This window comes from Solea senegalensis, linkage group LG12, assembly GCF_019176455.1.
Source record: "Solea senegalensis isolate Sse05_10M linkage group LG12, IFAPA_SoseM_1, whole genome shotgun sequence".
Classification (NCBI taxonomy): Eukaryota; Metazoa; Chordata; class Actinopteri; order Pleuronectiformes; family Soleidae; genus Solea; species Solea senegalensis.
In genome coordinates this window covers 2,159,988-2,177,194 of record NC_058032.1, presented here as the reverse complement: position 1 = coordinate 2,177,194, position 17,207 = coordinate 2,159,988, and the positions used below count along the sequence as shown (strand labels likewise).

At 40.9% G+C, this 17,207-nt stretch overlaps 1 protein-coding gene across 4 annotated transcripts in view; it reads right to left on the bottom strand.

Annotated features, from left to right (window-relative positions):
- Positions 1-17,207, bottom strand: part of fstl5 (follistatin-like 5) — a 168,471-nt gene that overhangs the window by 62,521 nt on the left and 88,743 nt on the right. For all 4 annotated transcript variants that reach the window (XM_044040724.1, XM_044040726.1, XM_044040725.1 and 1 more), the window contains exons 5-6: positions 14,999-15,195; positions 10,841-10,961 (exon numbers count right to left, since the gene is read on the bottom strand). In XM_044040724.1, the coding sequence (XP_043896659.1) occupies positions 10,841-10,961; positions 14,999-15,195 (318 nt within the window). The remainder of the gene's footprint in view (positions 1-10,840; positions 10,962-14,998; positions 15,196-17,207) is intronic.

Sequence of the window (17,207 nt, the reverse complement as noted above, 5' to 3'; positions counted from 1 at the left end):
CCGTACTCCGCGCTCTATCATGCTCCGTCGCTGTCTGTCTCAAACACATGCTCGCTTGCTCCGTCTCTCTTCACCAAGTCTTTCATTCCTCCAACGCTCTCTCCATCTCAGTGATGTTCAACATTACTGAGGCTGAACACTTGTGTAACCCCCACTGCTTTGACATTTTGAAGTGGAGATAAATAAAAAAAAAAAGTATTTTCCCTGATGCAAAGTAGTCATCGCTTACACGCAAACACACACAAGGAAGCGCAGCACACATCATGTGAACACTCTGATCTTGGCTCGGTGGATAAGTGCAAACTTGCTCCCAAAGACAGAAGAACAGAGTCTGTTTTCTGACACTGCAAATGAGCGACTCTGTGGACTTCAAATGTCTGACAGGGACGGAAAAAAGTTCTATTCTGTAGCTCACATGTTACCGAACACCTCAAAGAAAAATGATTTTATATAAGCCACATAATGAGAAAACAACTGCCAAATAAATCAGGAGATTTCTGCTTAATGACAGGGAAAAATTCAATCATGTGTTCACACCGTTCCAGGCTGTTCTTTCAGACAACACAATGCAGATTCATCTTAGTCTATGCGAGCAATTGGAAATGAGAATGGTAGGACGCACACTGAATATTGACCAGAAAGACACTGTGAAGCACATTATAATGTACCATGTTTATATCTCTGAGATATTTCATATTTAACTTCCTCCAGGTTGTAATTTTTCCTTCTACTTCACATTTCCCTTCCTGTGCCGCGTTTGTCCTGCACTTGATTTACACTTACTGAAACTGTGCTTCATTGATTTTGCAAAAGTAAACATACGGCGAGGAAATATTAAACAGCAGTAAACAACGGGAGGCTTATTGCGACATCACAGACGTGAGATTAAGATCATCTGAGCGTCTTTGAGATAATAGCTCGAGTCAACACTGTCTGAGACGGTCATTTTCAAACATCTGCACCAGTGAATTCATCCGTCTGAATACATTTGGGTTTGTTTACGTGGGAGATTTAACTTTAGCTGGAAGAAGTTTGCAAATTTGATGATGCATTTTTAAAGTTTTTCACTTAAATAACCATTAACAATCATTTGATCCAAGACAAAAGCAGGCTTGACTACACTCACCAGTCTCATCTGTGCATCTATGGTGAAACATGGGAAACAAGAGCGTTAACCTGCACCTTTAAGTGTAAGACAAACTTACACATAAACCCATGCCGATGAAAAAGTAAACTCTTTGGAGGAGGTAACAATAATAATAATAATAATAATGCTTTAACTAAAATAAATGACCTTCAGTAGGTATAAAGGCCATGATGATATTACCTTCTCTCTTCCCACTACCGTTACAAATATAAAAATAACTAAACTATTACCACGTGGCCTGAGTGAGTGTATTATCGTTGGCTGATAAGCCTCCAGTCTGCTTTCAAAGCAGCTGTTGGGAGAGATCCTGAGGGACGCACGGCATTAGTATGCAACAGAACCTAAGAGGAGCTCTAATTGGACTCATTTTATCGCAGCTACCTTTTAGAAAACAACAAATAAAAAATGTTTTCTTTTAATGCAATAAGTAAGTCAACAAGCAGCGAAGCCAGGGTGTTAAATTTTACTGAGAGTAAAGGATCAAGTGACGGCTTCACTATACTAAGAAACATCAGATTAACTGTGTGTTGTTAAGAGAGCAGTATATTTAGCATCAATCAGTTTTACCTGCTGGAAGTCTGTGTTTTCTGCAAGGTCTGTATCTACATCTGCAGAAGCACACGAGCCACACAGCTACAAATGGTGCACGACAAACACCTTCAAATGCTTGACAGGAGATGTTAAATGTCGGGTGGAGACGACGAATACGGCAATCTGTTTACACTGAGCTGATAAACAATCTTGACAGCCGGAAAAGCAAATTCTATAGGAGGAAGACATTAGATATACATTTTTGAGAGGAGGTTTCGCCCCACTGGGAATTTAATCCGGAGCCATCAGTGGCATGTGAGTGCTCTGAAGCGTTCACTCACTTCATCTAAAAACACTGTGACCTCTTACAGCCTCACTGCTCTGTCAGCAGTGGCAGCAGCAAGAAGGCAACTGCACAGACTGTGTTTACCAGGCTGTAGAAAACTCAAAGAACAAATGCTGTTTTTTCAAGTTAGCTGAATCGCTAGTATTTTAAAACATCTTAATTCATCATTATTTGGGTAAGGACAGAGTGTAACCAATGATCTCCTACTCAAATATCCCTTATAGGGCTGAACAACTTGTGGACAATTTTAAAAGATTTTAAAAGGGAATAAAAGGAAGTAGTTACTCCAAATTGCAGTGGTTTTAAATTAATGCTGGCTTGTGCTTGTATTCTATTTGTACCCATTTGTTTTCTGGTGTTACTTGTTTGACCTAGTAGGCCAACTGAACACGATGATGCCGTTAACTGACCTGGTGTTGGCGCCCTCTCATTTGTAAATTAGAACTTATTATTGTGTCACAACTGTTTATTATTTTAGATTTATTGTGGTTTTTTTTGGTATGTAGCTTGAGGTTTGATGGAGAGAATTTAATGAGGCATCTTGTGTTAATTTTACATCATGCAGCCACCTTCGTACACCTACCCTTAACCCTCTGGTTCCTGTGGGAATGTACAGTTGCCTTTAGCTGATGCAACATGTGAAATGCCCACTCTATACTCGCTCATGTTTGTTGGGCTGCTGTCGAAGCGTGGTGGAATAATTATGGTAGAAGAAATCCAGTGTAGATGTGAATGTCTAATTGTTGAAGTGACAGAAAGACAGTGGTTCTTAATCGTTGATGATTATATCACACAATGAGGAGAATGCTGCGACTGCAACAATGTACTCAAAGTGCTTCTTATCAGTGACCAGTCAAGATAAACACGCCTCCTTATAATGAATGCCATCAGTTTGCTTGATTCATAGTCACAACATTTGTTTTGAGTGAATATCGTTGTGCGTTATAATCATTTTGATTCTTACGTGCTTGCAGGATTGTCAAGGACTTGGTGCATACAACTAATGTGAGGAGCTCAGAGGTAAAACTTTAATAATGAATGGCAAACAAATCATGTTTTTCCACAGAAAATTGTTGTTTTCAGTAAACATAACATTGCAACAAATGAGACATCCCTTTGTCATCAAGTTGAATAGGAAAGAAAAGAGTTGCAGAGAAAATTGGCCCTTGTAATTCAATTGAGGACCACTTTAAAAAAGAAAGAAAAAAGTAATCCAACTTCTTTTAAATCTCTTTAATACATTCTGGAGATAGCAGGGTTGCACGTATTGGAAAATGAACCATGAATTATGAAACCAATTTAACACCACTTGTGGCGGTTTATGAATGGAATGCTCAGCAGGGGTCAGGACAAGTAAAAGCCTGAGTATCCATTAATTGTCACTGTGCCGTGGCTGTCTTAATGGAAGGAAGGAGCTTTCCCAGCTGTTTGTTTCAATGTCTAATTACAATCTTCACAGGAGCAGAGAGCGTATGTCAACTCATTTTCGTAGCAAGGCAAACTTTCTGCAAATGTAGGGGATTACGCCAAAGTTGAAAATGCAAATTTAATTTGCATTTAAAACAAGAAAATGAGAAAGAAGACGGCATGAAATTAAAGAAAAGTAGAAAGAATGAAGGGGGAAAAGCAAAGAAAAAATCACAAGACACAACCAATATGCTCTACACTTATTCAAACCAAAATGACTGCCCAGGGATTGTTTTACTTCCACCAGAACATTGTCAGAGTGAAGTTGACGTCCTGCAGGATATGATTAACTGTTACACTGACCTTGAACAACCAATTGCAATTCATCTCTGAGTTTAAAATCTGATCATTGCAGTGTTTTAATGAAAGACAGATGGAGCCTTCAGAGCTCCACTATGTTCATTTTGTGGGATCCATTTGGTGCAACACCTTAATGTACTGTTATCTTCTTTTTTTTAATCGGTGTTTAGATTTTTGAGATAAATGTCCACCTTGGCTCTGCCCTTTTCCACCTGAGTGGCTCTAAACAGCCAGTAACTGCAGAGGCTTTATCCCATTAAAAAAAATAAATAAATGGGCAAATAGTATTTTTTGATGAGAATAATATGATATGATTAAAAGCTTCATAACATGTACCAAATGGACCTTGTGATAAGATTAATTTCTCAGCTTAATCAAGATGCTTTAGCTGCCCTAATGTGGCTAGATAAGCTGGCAACAGAGCATATCACTGATTTTCAACTGGCAGTACCATAAAACACTAAAAAACTATGAAGTAAACCGGTGCAGTCTTCCATAGGACATTTCTTTGACCAAAGAGAAATGTAGCTCAGGAACCAGTCCAGTTGACTTAAATGTGACCCTTCTTGTGACCTCAGAGCAAAAAGAAAATGCAACCCTTACCCTGCAAATGTCATTGAATCAGTCCCATTTCAGATGACACTAATATTTCTGTAGCACATAAGTGTCCATCACCTCCACCTAAACCTCTCCAAAACTGAACTGCTGGTCATCCCAGCCAAGCCAGTGATACATCATAACATCTGCATGAATATCGACTCCCTACCTCTGGCTCCTTACAAGATGGTAAGAAACTTGGGTGTCATTTTTGATAACCGGTTGACCTTAACAGATAGACTGTACCTAACTCAACAGGCTACCCAGCTCCTAGTAGAGGCACTGGTCTGCTACAGATGATCCAGAATGTGGCAGTGCGCCTGGTCTTCAATCAGCCAAAAGGGACACATGTCAGCCCTCTGTTCATTGAGCTCCACTGGCTACCCTTAACCGCCCTGATGCTAGCCTACAAAGAGCTTCATGGGTCTGCTCCCACCTACTTAAAGTAAATCCTCTCCTAAAGGCTTATAGTACTACCAGTACTACGTTAATCCAAGGACTGTCGTCCACCGGTGCCAACACCCGGCACAGGACAATCCAGACTCTTTTCATGTGTGGTTCCACGCTGGTGGAATGACCTGCCGAGCGCGACCAGAACAGGGGACGTCCCCATCTATCTTCAAGAAGCTCTCGAAACCCCAGCTCTTCCGAGAGCATCTTCTGTCCTAGCACTTACCTTTTACCCCCTGCCCTGCACGATCTTCTTCTGCACTTGGATCCACCTTAACTGTTACTATCTTGTGGAGTTCTTTCCAAGACTACTTCTATGTAGTTCGTTCCTCTTTTGTAAGTCACTTTGGATAAAAGCATCAGCTAAATGCTTAAATGCAAATGTATTTCAAAAATAAAATAACTAATTGTGCCATTTAAGGTGCCAAAGCATGCCGTGCCATAACTGTGTTGCTGTAGGCAGATCCAGTGTCAAGATTTTGTGAACGCTTAGAATATAATAGACGGAACTGAATACAAAGAGATACTATTGTGCAACCTTAGTCTGTGCAGATATTATTTATAGAGTGTGTAACATGACCTTCTGATGTGTCTTTGGATACATCTACAGTTGTTTACCCGTTATTTATTTACTACAAGTAGCACGGGAGACCTATTTCATTCTGCACACTCTGCAATAACAATAAAGGCATTTGATTTCATTTTATACTGTGTGAGATAGATATAAGAAGTCAAGGAATCTATGAGGGCCACGTCAACATTACAGTGTGTGATAGATCACATTTCAGTCCGTCTCGGTTTTTCCAACAGTCTCCAAGGAGAGTAACAGGCACTTCAAGGCTTCTATACCCTCAGCACAAATCAAAGAGCTGTATCTCCAAGCTGTGTGTTCTGTCAGGAGGTGTCAGGGTTCAGATCAATAACTTGGGACCCAAGAACAACAAGCACGGTGAGATACACAACCACAGTGCAGCACAAATTGCGTTACTGTGCTACTTGATGGAAAAGTGCAATTAAGACCATTACTGGGAATCAGCTAAATAAATAAAGTGTACTGAATAAATAAATCTAACGGCAAAAAAACACCCACCAGAGACGAGGAAATAAGCCCTTTTGCAGGTGTTTATAAAGAATGATGCACTGTAAGTCTGCTGCGTGTGGACCTGAGAGTATGGGGAAAGGTTTAATGCCAACAAAGTAGCCTGAGGGAGCATTCAGACAAGGGATTCTTTCCAAGTATTTGCACATTCGTTTTCATTGATGTCTGAAGCGGCACGTCTGGATGCTTAGTGAACACATTTAGTAGGTGTACCCAAACTAATAACATTTAAACTGCATGGTGCACAGACAAAGCCCCCAGTGATTCTACAGCCATATTAAAAGGGCTTAAACAGCACATTGGCCCAAGCGTGCAGTCACAATCTGCCTCACATTTAGCAGATTTTTAAAGCGCTACCTGACTTAAACTACCCAACGGAAGATTTCACTGCATGGGTATGGTACCAGGAAACAAAGTTACTCACTGGTGCACTGGTGTACACTGGTGTCCCAGACTCCCCTTTAATAATCAGGATGTAATATTATTTTGTGGCAAACTGTGAGTTTGACCTTTCCCTTATAGTTCTAATCTTGTCTCAGCAGAGTGTCCAACTCCAGAGGCTCTGAAGAAAGAGTTGGATGCAGCATCAATGCAGAATTGTTGCAGATTGCCATATACGAACATTACAAATACATAGAGCGTAGTGTAATATGAGTATATGATAGTATATATATATAGAAGTTTATGTATACAAGTTTCCCCTGAGTCGAGAAATATCTTCATTCTTTTCTTTGTTACGTGCCCACCAATGACACTTGGTCCGAGGCTGCAAAACTGCAATGCTAACGCCGTACTTTTTTGACCCACTCGTAGCGGGACGGGACCTCATTCCCAGCATGTAAACAGTGTCCGCCATCTTTGCTAACAGTTACGCTAACATGACCAAGTGCCCTAACTTCATCTACTGCAAAGGCACTGAATCCCTGAGTAACGCATCACTTCTGTACTGTGTATATACCAACACTACATGAACTCTACATATTGAATACACAGCAGGAATTCAACAGACACCCGGACACTGAGTGGATCGACTGGGGTCGAACACGCGGGAGGCAGAACACTCGCTAGCCAGTGACATTTCAGGAGATTATCCTGGTGTAATCTCAGACAGGCTCTTTCTGATATTCTGCCTTAAATTTGGCCCAGAGCTGGAGGGAAACGTTAAAGTAAAACTGTCCTGACTGACTTTTGCCTCATTTGCATTTTCACATAAATCCCCTCCGGACAATTTTAGGAAAACTTTTTTTGACTGTACAGTGAATACACACATATCCAAGGTTGTCCCTTGTGCTGAATGACAAGGCTATTTCACCATGTCTCGTCTGTCTTTTGTACTGGCAGTGGTTAATGGCAGTCAACACCACAATGTACTATGACACGTCTACTGAAAGTTGATGACACTTTATCACACTATGATGGATGACACCTTATCTGTTTACCCATGATGCACTGGGCCGTTATTTACCGAATTATTCAACGATGACAAGGCGCTGACTATCAGGAGTGTGGCAGACATCATTCATATCTGTAACATCATCTAATTAAAAGACATCACTCCTGCCAGACAGTTTCCTTACTGCGAGCTGAGGCAAATTGATTCTCAACCCCTTCCAGTTCCTTCTAACGGAGGTATGAATAATGCATCGGCATTAACGTCTTATCTTTTGTCCTGATAAACAATGGTGGCACACTTTGAATATTCCACAAAGGTGCGTGCAGGGTCCTCATGAGCAGAGTTGCAGACAGGTGCAGTTTTCATGGGCAGTCAGATGGCATTTAGTGCCGTTAGTCTCAAAGCTGTGCCATAATTCTGGACACAGCGGATCGACAGATTTACTTTATGATGCCGCTCAGTTTATGACGGCGCTTTAAGTATTTACGTAGTTTTTTTTACAGCTGCCACTCACAGATTATGTCAGCAATGAACTGAGAAACTATCTGTTATAAATGTTTTTTTTTTTGTTTTTTTTGCCTCCGGGCACCGTGACCGCAGTCTGTAAGTCCAGATAATTCCACCCGTGTTAGTCGGCTGCATTGCTCAGCTCCTAGTTACATCTGCCACAAGTTAATGTAGTACATGTTCAAAGCCATGACTCGAAGCATTACTGAAGACGACGCCTGTGATTGCATTGTCTCAGCAGCCTGTGCCCCCGCCCCCCCCGTTGAAAAATAAAAAGTAAAGAGACAGTGTTATACCCTGTGTGTTTGCATTAAGTATGTTACGATCAAAAGATAAATGAAACTTTAAGACCTATAAGCAGTGTTCATGTGATTTTACACATTCATAGTGTTACGATAATCATAATATTGATATTAATTATCCGATAATAATCGTATTAAGAAAATCTATAATCATGACATCGAAAGTTTGCATTACAACTCTATCTAGAATGAAAAAAGCTGTAATAAAATTGATTGGCCCTGTGCAGTGAATCTGACTATAACATAATCCTAACAAGTATTGATTTCCAATAACGCTTTCATTTCCTAAGATGAATCTTATCAATGTCATGATATGGTTGGCATACAGTGGTGATAATACAGCAGGCTTTTCATTTCAATCTAAATACATCGGGTTTCTGAGAAAACAACATGAGTCATGACTTCCAGTTGGGTTTAGTTTCACTGCCGTCAGAATCTGCCTGGACTCGACTTTCTGAATAGTGAAAAATGTACTTCATTTAGCTGGAGCTCCAATCCAATGTTTACCACAGGAAGATCGGCAGCCTGCAGCGCTGACGCTATTAAATGCGTTTTCTGTTTTTTTTTTTTTTGGAATTTAACTCACAAGTCTTAAATCATTTAGAACATTTGATTTAGTCGATCCGTCATCCAGATTTCAGGCTACAGTTGGTGCAGGAAGTGAAAACAGCTTTGGATTTATTGTCTATTCACTTTTTCTTGTTTTCCTTGGGACAAAAACCACTGATGATAATGTTTAGAAAAGAGGCCAAATAAAAAGAAACCTCTTTTGATTCTGATGCATCTGCTCTTTTCAACCCAACTGTGTCATCCCCCTCGGTTGCGCGAATGAACGAGCTCTGCTGAAATGAGATGAATTGAAATGTTTAATACAGCTGTTAGTGTCGAGAGGAGGGGATTCTGTGACCTTGTTATTTGCCTTTCTTCCTCAGCTGCCTCACAGGCACATCGAGGGCCTATCTTTAAAGCACCTGAGCATTTGGCAAAGTGAAGTAGGGTTTTGTTTCCCCCCCCCCGATGAATGTCGCAAAGAAGTGAACAAACTGCTGAGAACTACAATGACCTCCAAGTATGTAAAACACTTATTTAAATTCCGTATTAGGTGAACAAAGGTGAAATGGCTCGGAGCGCTCCTGTAGAGAGCATGGAAATCTCTCGTCAAGCAGAACTGTTGACAAAGACAAAAAAAAAGTACATGATTTTCCTTCCCTTGTAAGTTTTTAGAAAACTACGACGGAGTATTAGGGCCACATTGAGAAAAAAAATCATGAATAAAGTCTTGATTGAATCCATCAAGACTTCCATAGGATTCCATAGTATGGAATCCATATGCCATACTACTGCTCGCATTGTTTCATGAGAAACCACAAAACCCCTCTGAGCGGCTGCTGATGCATCCACCGATAACCCTGCAGTCGACCAGTTCCAGCTATTTCCCCCGCCACAAAAGCAGCGGTTTCCTCCAAGAATTCCATGAAATGCTCCACAGCCCTCATTTTAACAACTCTCCTCTTCTAAAACAACAGGTTACAATATTACGACTTTATTATTGTAACTGTACGACTTTATTCTTGTAACTACAAGATTGTACTTTTTTTTTTTTCTCTCAATGTGGCCCTAATAAAAAAATCTGATTGAGGGCAACACAACTCTTTAAGGAAACACAGCTTTCGGCCGAGGTCCATTTCCTATCATGATTTGCCAGAAGGGTTTCGCTCCCACACACATTCACACACACGATGTGGCGATTAACAGACGAGATGAAACTCTTTCACTTTGCCATTTGCTCTCGTGGCGTCTTTTATCGCCTGCTCAAGGAAACGCATTAAATACAAAGAGCTGATGAGATGAAGGTTGATTATGAATTCTCTCCCACTGGTAAATGTGTCAAGCCGGCCAAATGTCAGAGGATATTCTGTCAGAGGATATTGAGCTGAATGAAAATGTCAAACAGTGGAGAACCATGAAAGAAATCATGAGGAGGAAACAGAGGGGGGGGCGGGGGGGCACCTGTCATCATAATGTTTCCTAATGATGAAGGAGAAAGGAGTCATTGGGACCTGCTTCCTTTTGCTCCAACTCCAGTTTTAATCCTTGATCCATCCCAGCTGGCAACAAACCTGGAGTTCAAAGAGAGTGAACCTCCATTCCTAACGTATCGTCATCATAACTTTGAAACCAACAGACACGAATGCAACAGCCTGTCAGTTCAGATGTTAACGAGTCATTTGCACCTCAGATTTTTAAGATCACAATTAAAATGTAATTATAAAACCTTCTGTGTTTTTTATGGAGCACACACAGCTTGTATTTATGCCGTTAACATGAAAGCACCAAGAAGACGAGCAACGCGGCGAGAAGAGAGTTTAAGGCTTAAGAAAATATATGTTAATTATGTTTCCAGATTCCTGCCACAGTTGTTGTTGTTACCATGGTTTGAAGTTTCCTTTTCTGTCGCAGGTCGCACACAGACATTAGACATTCTATTCGGATAAATGATGACAAATTGGTGACAGGTGATGCAGACACCTCTGTCTTAATGTTTATTCATTAAGATTATGTAAACAACACACTTCAAGACAATAAAACACTAAAGGAGATTAAAAATACACCAATATTGATATTGCACGGCACGGCCTTAATTCCTTTTAGAATACATATTTTATCATAAAATATTTAACATAGAAAATGTTGCACTCACCAAACGCTGTGTAAAACTCCTCCTTTGTCAAGTGCTCGTCATCGTTGACATCACTGTACTTGAGGAGGTCAAACAGCGTGCACTCAGAGAAATCCTTGGACAGACCTTCCTGCTTGATTACCTTGAGTGAGAAGAGCATTGATGTTTGGTTACAGGAGGTGGACACAGTGTCTTTAACTCCTCATTCCTCATCATCAAGCCTGCCTCCTTGAAACTGCGTTTGAACACCACTGATGTGTGAAAGTAAACAGGGTTTCTTTGGAACATACAAGGCCACAAAAACAACAAAAAAATAAGAAATGTAAATTGTTTGGATTGACATTTTTCCCCAGAAAGGTATTTCTTGAAAGTTTCATACTTGTTATGACGCCATAAGTGGGTAGATTCTTACCAGTATCTGAAAATTAAAAACGGTAGACAGGAAGTCGCTTAAAGAGTAAAACAAACGTACACATAAACCCTCACAGTTTTAACAACAAAAAAAGAGAACAAATGTATTACAGTTTCCTCTGAAATGAGGCACCACAAACACTGTGCAGATCTAATCTTCATCCTCTCATCTTCATGTTAACGCATGATCCTATTCGCCACCCGCTGCCTGGTGCCGGCAGAAAAACATCTATCACGCTAGATCAGCTGTCAAAGCGCTGATCACGAGGGACGGCTTTACACAACACACCTCATCCATCGGATCAATGCACTTCCCTTCCCCAAAAATGTAAATGTACAAAGTCACCTGTGATGGCATCTCTTTAGTCTATACCTGAAATACTACAGGAGACAAAGAGCTGATGACTTACTTGTAACTTTGATATCTTCCACCACCTGATGTTATGCTAAGTTTTTAATAAATGTTAACAAAAGAACAAAATGCATTTTCAAATCTTTCAAAACCTTCTCTTGCTTTTATATGAACAATAATATCACAAAGAAAGGGACACTAATTAGCAGCTGTAAACAATCAACAACACCATATTCTTTCTTGTTCAGGTTATATTTGTCGATATACGTTACTTGTTGTTATAGCAACGCTATAATGGCAATAAATAAATATCTTTATTCAAATACAACAGGAGATATAGTGACGTTCTTAAATTTGAGTCCAATCCTAATTAATGTCACAGGTAACATTGTTTATCATGTCAAAATGGCTGCTGTCGGTTCTCTCACATCATTTCTATCAAAATATCAACGATCTGAGTATTTGACCAACAAAAATATGTATTTTAGCAGCAACAAAGTTAGTAGTGGCCTTGGACTTTGCCAGCACTGTAGGTGATGAGAGTCACAGCTGGTCTGTACCTTTGTTTAGTCAAATGCTAAAGTTGTTAGCCTTCTGTCCTCCATACATGAGTGGGGGAAGTAAGTTTTGATTTGCCATTTCAAAAAGGGCACACAAGTCTAAAAGGTCAGTGACAACTGCTCCCTGTGCCTCTCCATGTGACTACACCAGCAAGTCAAGTCAGCCAAGATGAGAGATTTTCAACATAGAATTTCAAATAAGATCAGAGAATGCTCCAATTATAAAGGGCGCTGCGGGGCACGATGGCAGCGGCAATGGGTTTGTTCTCTCAGCTGCTGATAACAGAGTGCTTTGCTTGTGCAGAGCACTTTTGAGGGCTTTTCACATTAAAAGTACATTTGCATTTGTCTCATTTTTTTCCCCCCACTTTGATTCTTTTGTCAAAAAAAAACCCTAAATTCTGCACTTTTTATACCTGAAGCGAGTGAGGATTAAAAATGTGTCGATTGTTCAATGTAACACAATCCGAAATTCATTGTGAATGAGATTCAATATCACATTTGGCCAAAAAAGTGAAACTGAAGGACACTGTTCAGGTTATCCCACTTACACAAGAGGGAACAGACAGAATATGCAACTTTACCACCACAACAATCCATTCTGTGACACATTACATCTACTTTGGCTGCACCTGCTGTCCACAGTAGGCAGCAGTTTTAGGACTCCCTAAAATAAATGCTGCCGAGTCACTGTTACCAATACCAGTTGTTGTGTTGGTGAGGTTGGAGGTTCCAACTACAACTGGAGTGGTGGCATTTCTCTGAAACTAAGCAGAGAAAATCTGCTCCCTGGTCTCACCACATACACCATTGCAGCTGTGGTCGTGTGGATGTAGATTACTTCTGATATGAGCTAATGGTCGGAAACGCTGCTGTCACCTAAAGCCATCGTGCTGATTCTTTAAAGACTTCATTTACATCCAGGCACCTTCATGTAAAGGCGCAGTCAATGGCATAACTACCTTACTTTGTGAAGTGATTTATCAGATCAGTACGATGCAGTCATAAAGCAAAAAAAAGTCCAGGGGACATAAAAAGATAAAATTAGAAACCAAGGGTTCTTATAGAGCAACTTGTAAGTCAAAGCCATGAATTACTGTTGAAAATACCCCTTTTGATTCTCATGATAGCCCCCTGCAGCTGACAGATAGTTAAAATCTCTTCTAGTTCTTTTGCTGACATTGTATGAAACTTGCCATTCTCAGTTTAGGTGCTCTTACTTTCTGACTCGCTTGTGTCATGTCACCAATTTAGAAGCGATAACCGGGAACCTTGTTTCCCATGAGAAAATGGATGACTCAAAAGCCTGGTTGTGCTAAAACAGTGACAGCAGATGACAATAAACGTGGTCCAGCGCTGCACCCTCTGCCACAGTTCACCATGATCCACCTTCATTCTGCTGTCCCTACGCTTGCTGCATCACTGCTGGAGGTAGCAGCGCTTCTGCCCGCCTGAAAAGATATTTATGCATACAGGCCTCCCCGACCTCGAGCACGAGGCTTTTCTCTGCACTTCTTTCTGGCTCTGAACCGTATCGCAGCGAAGCCAATGGCGCCGTATTAACTCAGCCTGTCAGTGGAAAACAAACAGCCCAGGCATCGCTGCTGTACAGAAAATGAAGTATACACATCTTTAAATCTGCAGCCAACTGTGGGGAACAGTGATGATTGACGTGAAGCATGCAGGCATACAGTACACTTTGTTTTGCATCTGCAGTACGGGTTGCAGCAAACAACAACAACAACAACAACAACTCTCTAGAATACATAATTTCCCAGAATTACACACCTAACTACCCTCACGGCCACAGACGGTACTTAAAGGGCTTGGCTCGCAACACTCAAACATCACACAGGCTGATATTTCAATTTTAGAACAGAGTTTCCTATATCTGACCCTTTTAAAGCACTTTGGAATATAAAATGCAAACTATAATACCTGACACTAGTCATTTAAAACGCCTGGGGCAAATGTGAAGTTCTATAGCTTAGCCTGCAACAGACTAAACACAACACCAAGAGACCTGAAAATCTGTCAGGAGTAATATCTGGGCGGTTGAAGGGCATGTTGAAGCATCGGTTTCTCTCACGCTGGCACAGTGAACGCGTAAACATGCAAAATTATGTAAATAATATGAAGATAAGACAAAAAAAATATCACTTTCTAAAGCATTACTCGGATGTTTCAAACTCTGAATTGAAAGATTTATTCATGTTAATGTAACATTTGAGGCAGAGGATACTGACAAAGCTAACCAAGGTGCCCCCCGAACAGAGAGTGTATCCTATTCTATCAGCGGGAAATTGACCTAAGAACAGCACTTGGTGTCATGGTGTCGGAAAAATGCTCCAGGCTGCTTACACTCAATTATTCAAATGCTTTTTTATATTAAGTCAGGCCTCGGGTTCTGGGAGGGTTTATTGTCATGCACAGAATATCTTCCCTCCTCATGGCATCCACAAAAACAAAAAGCTTCTTTTACAACCACCCCTCATGGCAGCGCTGGTCAAAGGCTGCAGCCTCCCATGAGCACACAGCTCCTTTGAACCACACTGCTTTTCAAAGGATTTACTGAGAGCCATGTAGCACAGCTACCAGAGGGAAGGGTAAGGAGTGTAAAACGGACACAAGTAAAGACAGACATCAAAGTTAGCGCTTTAAACACCAGAGCACATGGGGTGTTTGTACATTTACGGTCTCCTTTTCATTATTATTTGTTTATGTAAATGTTGTTTTGTCAGCCGTGAGAGGGAAGTGAAAAACACTTGAAAGGATCAGTGCTAGCTGACGTCAGAGGCTGTTGCATTCACCATCATGTCAGAAAGTGACTCAACGAAGTGTAAAATGTAAGCTCACCTGTGAGAGCTCGCTGGAATCTATCTGACCGTTATTATCCGCATCAAAGCGTTTGAACATCATATCGACCAGTTGCTTCCTGGCAGCCATGTTGTCCTTGTGGGCGCCGTGCATGCGAGAGCCCATGTATCGTTTGTCGTGCAGATCCAGGGTCTTGGTCTTCAGGCGGCGGTAGTCGCTCAGTCTGCAGTTGTCATCTGAAATAAAAGAAAATAAAGAAGCATTATGGTTAGAGGGGGAGGGAACAAATAATTGCTAGTGTAAGAGCTGTAAGGAAAATATGTTTCTGTTTTACTTAGGTTACTAAAAATATCCAAAATCTAAAAAACCAAACTAAATGACACTCATTTGCTGAAAAGGGGCCATGATTAAAAAGCACTAAACTTAAAAATAGATGTAATTTTAAAAATCTGAGCCAATTAGTACCTGGGAGAAGACCCACATTATTAAACAATGAGTTTCTATGACTTACCTGTCTGCATCACAATAACAGGTTTTTTGTTTGTTTTTTTTCCCAAATGGGAGCAGAAGCAGAGACATTTGTGCAGCATTTTCAACGCCACTAAACTAAGAAAGCAGCGGCACCGTCTTCACAAAGAACCTGATGAACAAATTCATCACACAAGTGTCAAGAGCTAACCCTGACAGCAACAGAAAAAAACACGGTGGTGTTGTATTTACAATCCGCCAACAAAGGTTCGAGTTCAAAGAAGTCTTCTAACATGAAAGATTCTGCAGGAGAGAGTCGAGGTAAAGAGAAAATAATGACTAGAACCAGAGGTTGAAACGTGTCACGTCAAATTCACATTGTTAAATCTGGAAGTGGGTTTTTTTTCCCCTCTCATAAAACGTGGCATTAGCTGATGTCATTCAGCCCACGAGGAAAACTTTGTTGTGCACAGAGACGCTTTGCAAATCCTCGGGGAGGATTGTGACATCAGTGTCATCACCTTCATGGGGGAAAATAGCTGCTGCGAGACAAATGAACTTTTCTCTGGATGATCGGGCGAGAATGATTAAGTGAGTGCGATAATGAGATCTCCACTCAATAGAACTTGATGCGTGCTGAGAGCTGATGACTAGTTTAAGCAGAATCGGAGCGATCTCAGCAACCAGTTACGTGTCATTCTCAGACGTGCAGGATCTCAATTGTTTGTTCTTGTGGATTTCTCCTAGCATGTCCTTATTCAAACAGCTGGAGCATCAATCAAGTATTTACATGAGACGCTTAGTGTTATCCTGACAATAGCCACTATTTAGATTCAAGAGACTTTTCCACAGCAGAAGTCATTTTCATCTCATAAAGTCCCCGAGACTGAGAAGGGTCGACCTTTTCAAATATTTAGTTTATAACTTGATAAAAACTGGAGGCATCTGTGGGGCTATTTATATTTCATGTTGCCCTGCTCATCCAGATATGAAGAGTATGAGAGAAAATACATGAATATCCATCATCAACCCGTGAGCTGTTTATGCAGTTAAATAACTAGTGTACCGTCTTCTGTCCATGTTGCTGTTTTTGAATAAAAACCAGCAGAGAGCCGCTTGCTGAGCACTGAGTTAGTCCTGGCCTGTTAATAAAGGTCGACTTTTGTGTTCGTTGCTGAACATCTATGCAGTTTTACTCTGGAGCACCTCAGAGGGACTCCTGCCCGAGGGCTGCACGGGTGCACATGGCTAAAGCAGAAAATGATCCTGGAGTCTGCCTGTTAAAAGGAGCTAAACCCTTTATGGATGTTTTATTGGACAATAGGGGAATGAAGCAGCTGGATTTCTCCTGACCGTGACAGGTCCATGTGTGCGGCGGCGCTGCAGGTTTGTGATGATAATTGAATCCTCATTTTCAAATGTTTAGGCTCCATTTAAAAGTAACCCCATGGCAAAAAGGAAATAATTTATGGGTATATTCAATATATCAGCGTGGGTTCATGTCAAATGAGAGGTACGTTTTAAAGTCAAGCTACTTCTGCGGAATCGGACGCAGGATCGGTTGCATTGACTGGGCAAAAGAATCATATTCCTGTATATTTTTGGCTAAAAAGTGATGCATCCCAGTATTTTACTCGATTCTTCTCCCTTTCGGCGTCACCAGAGAGGACCATCCGCCTCCATCTCTTGTGTCCTCTTCAGTTACACCAACTGTCCTCATGTCCTCCTTAACAACATCCATAAACCTTCTCTGCGGCCTTCCTTGTCAACCCGGTTTTGC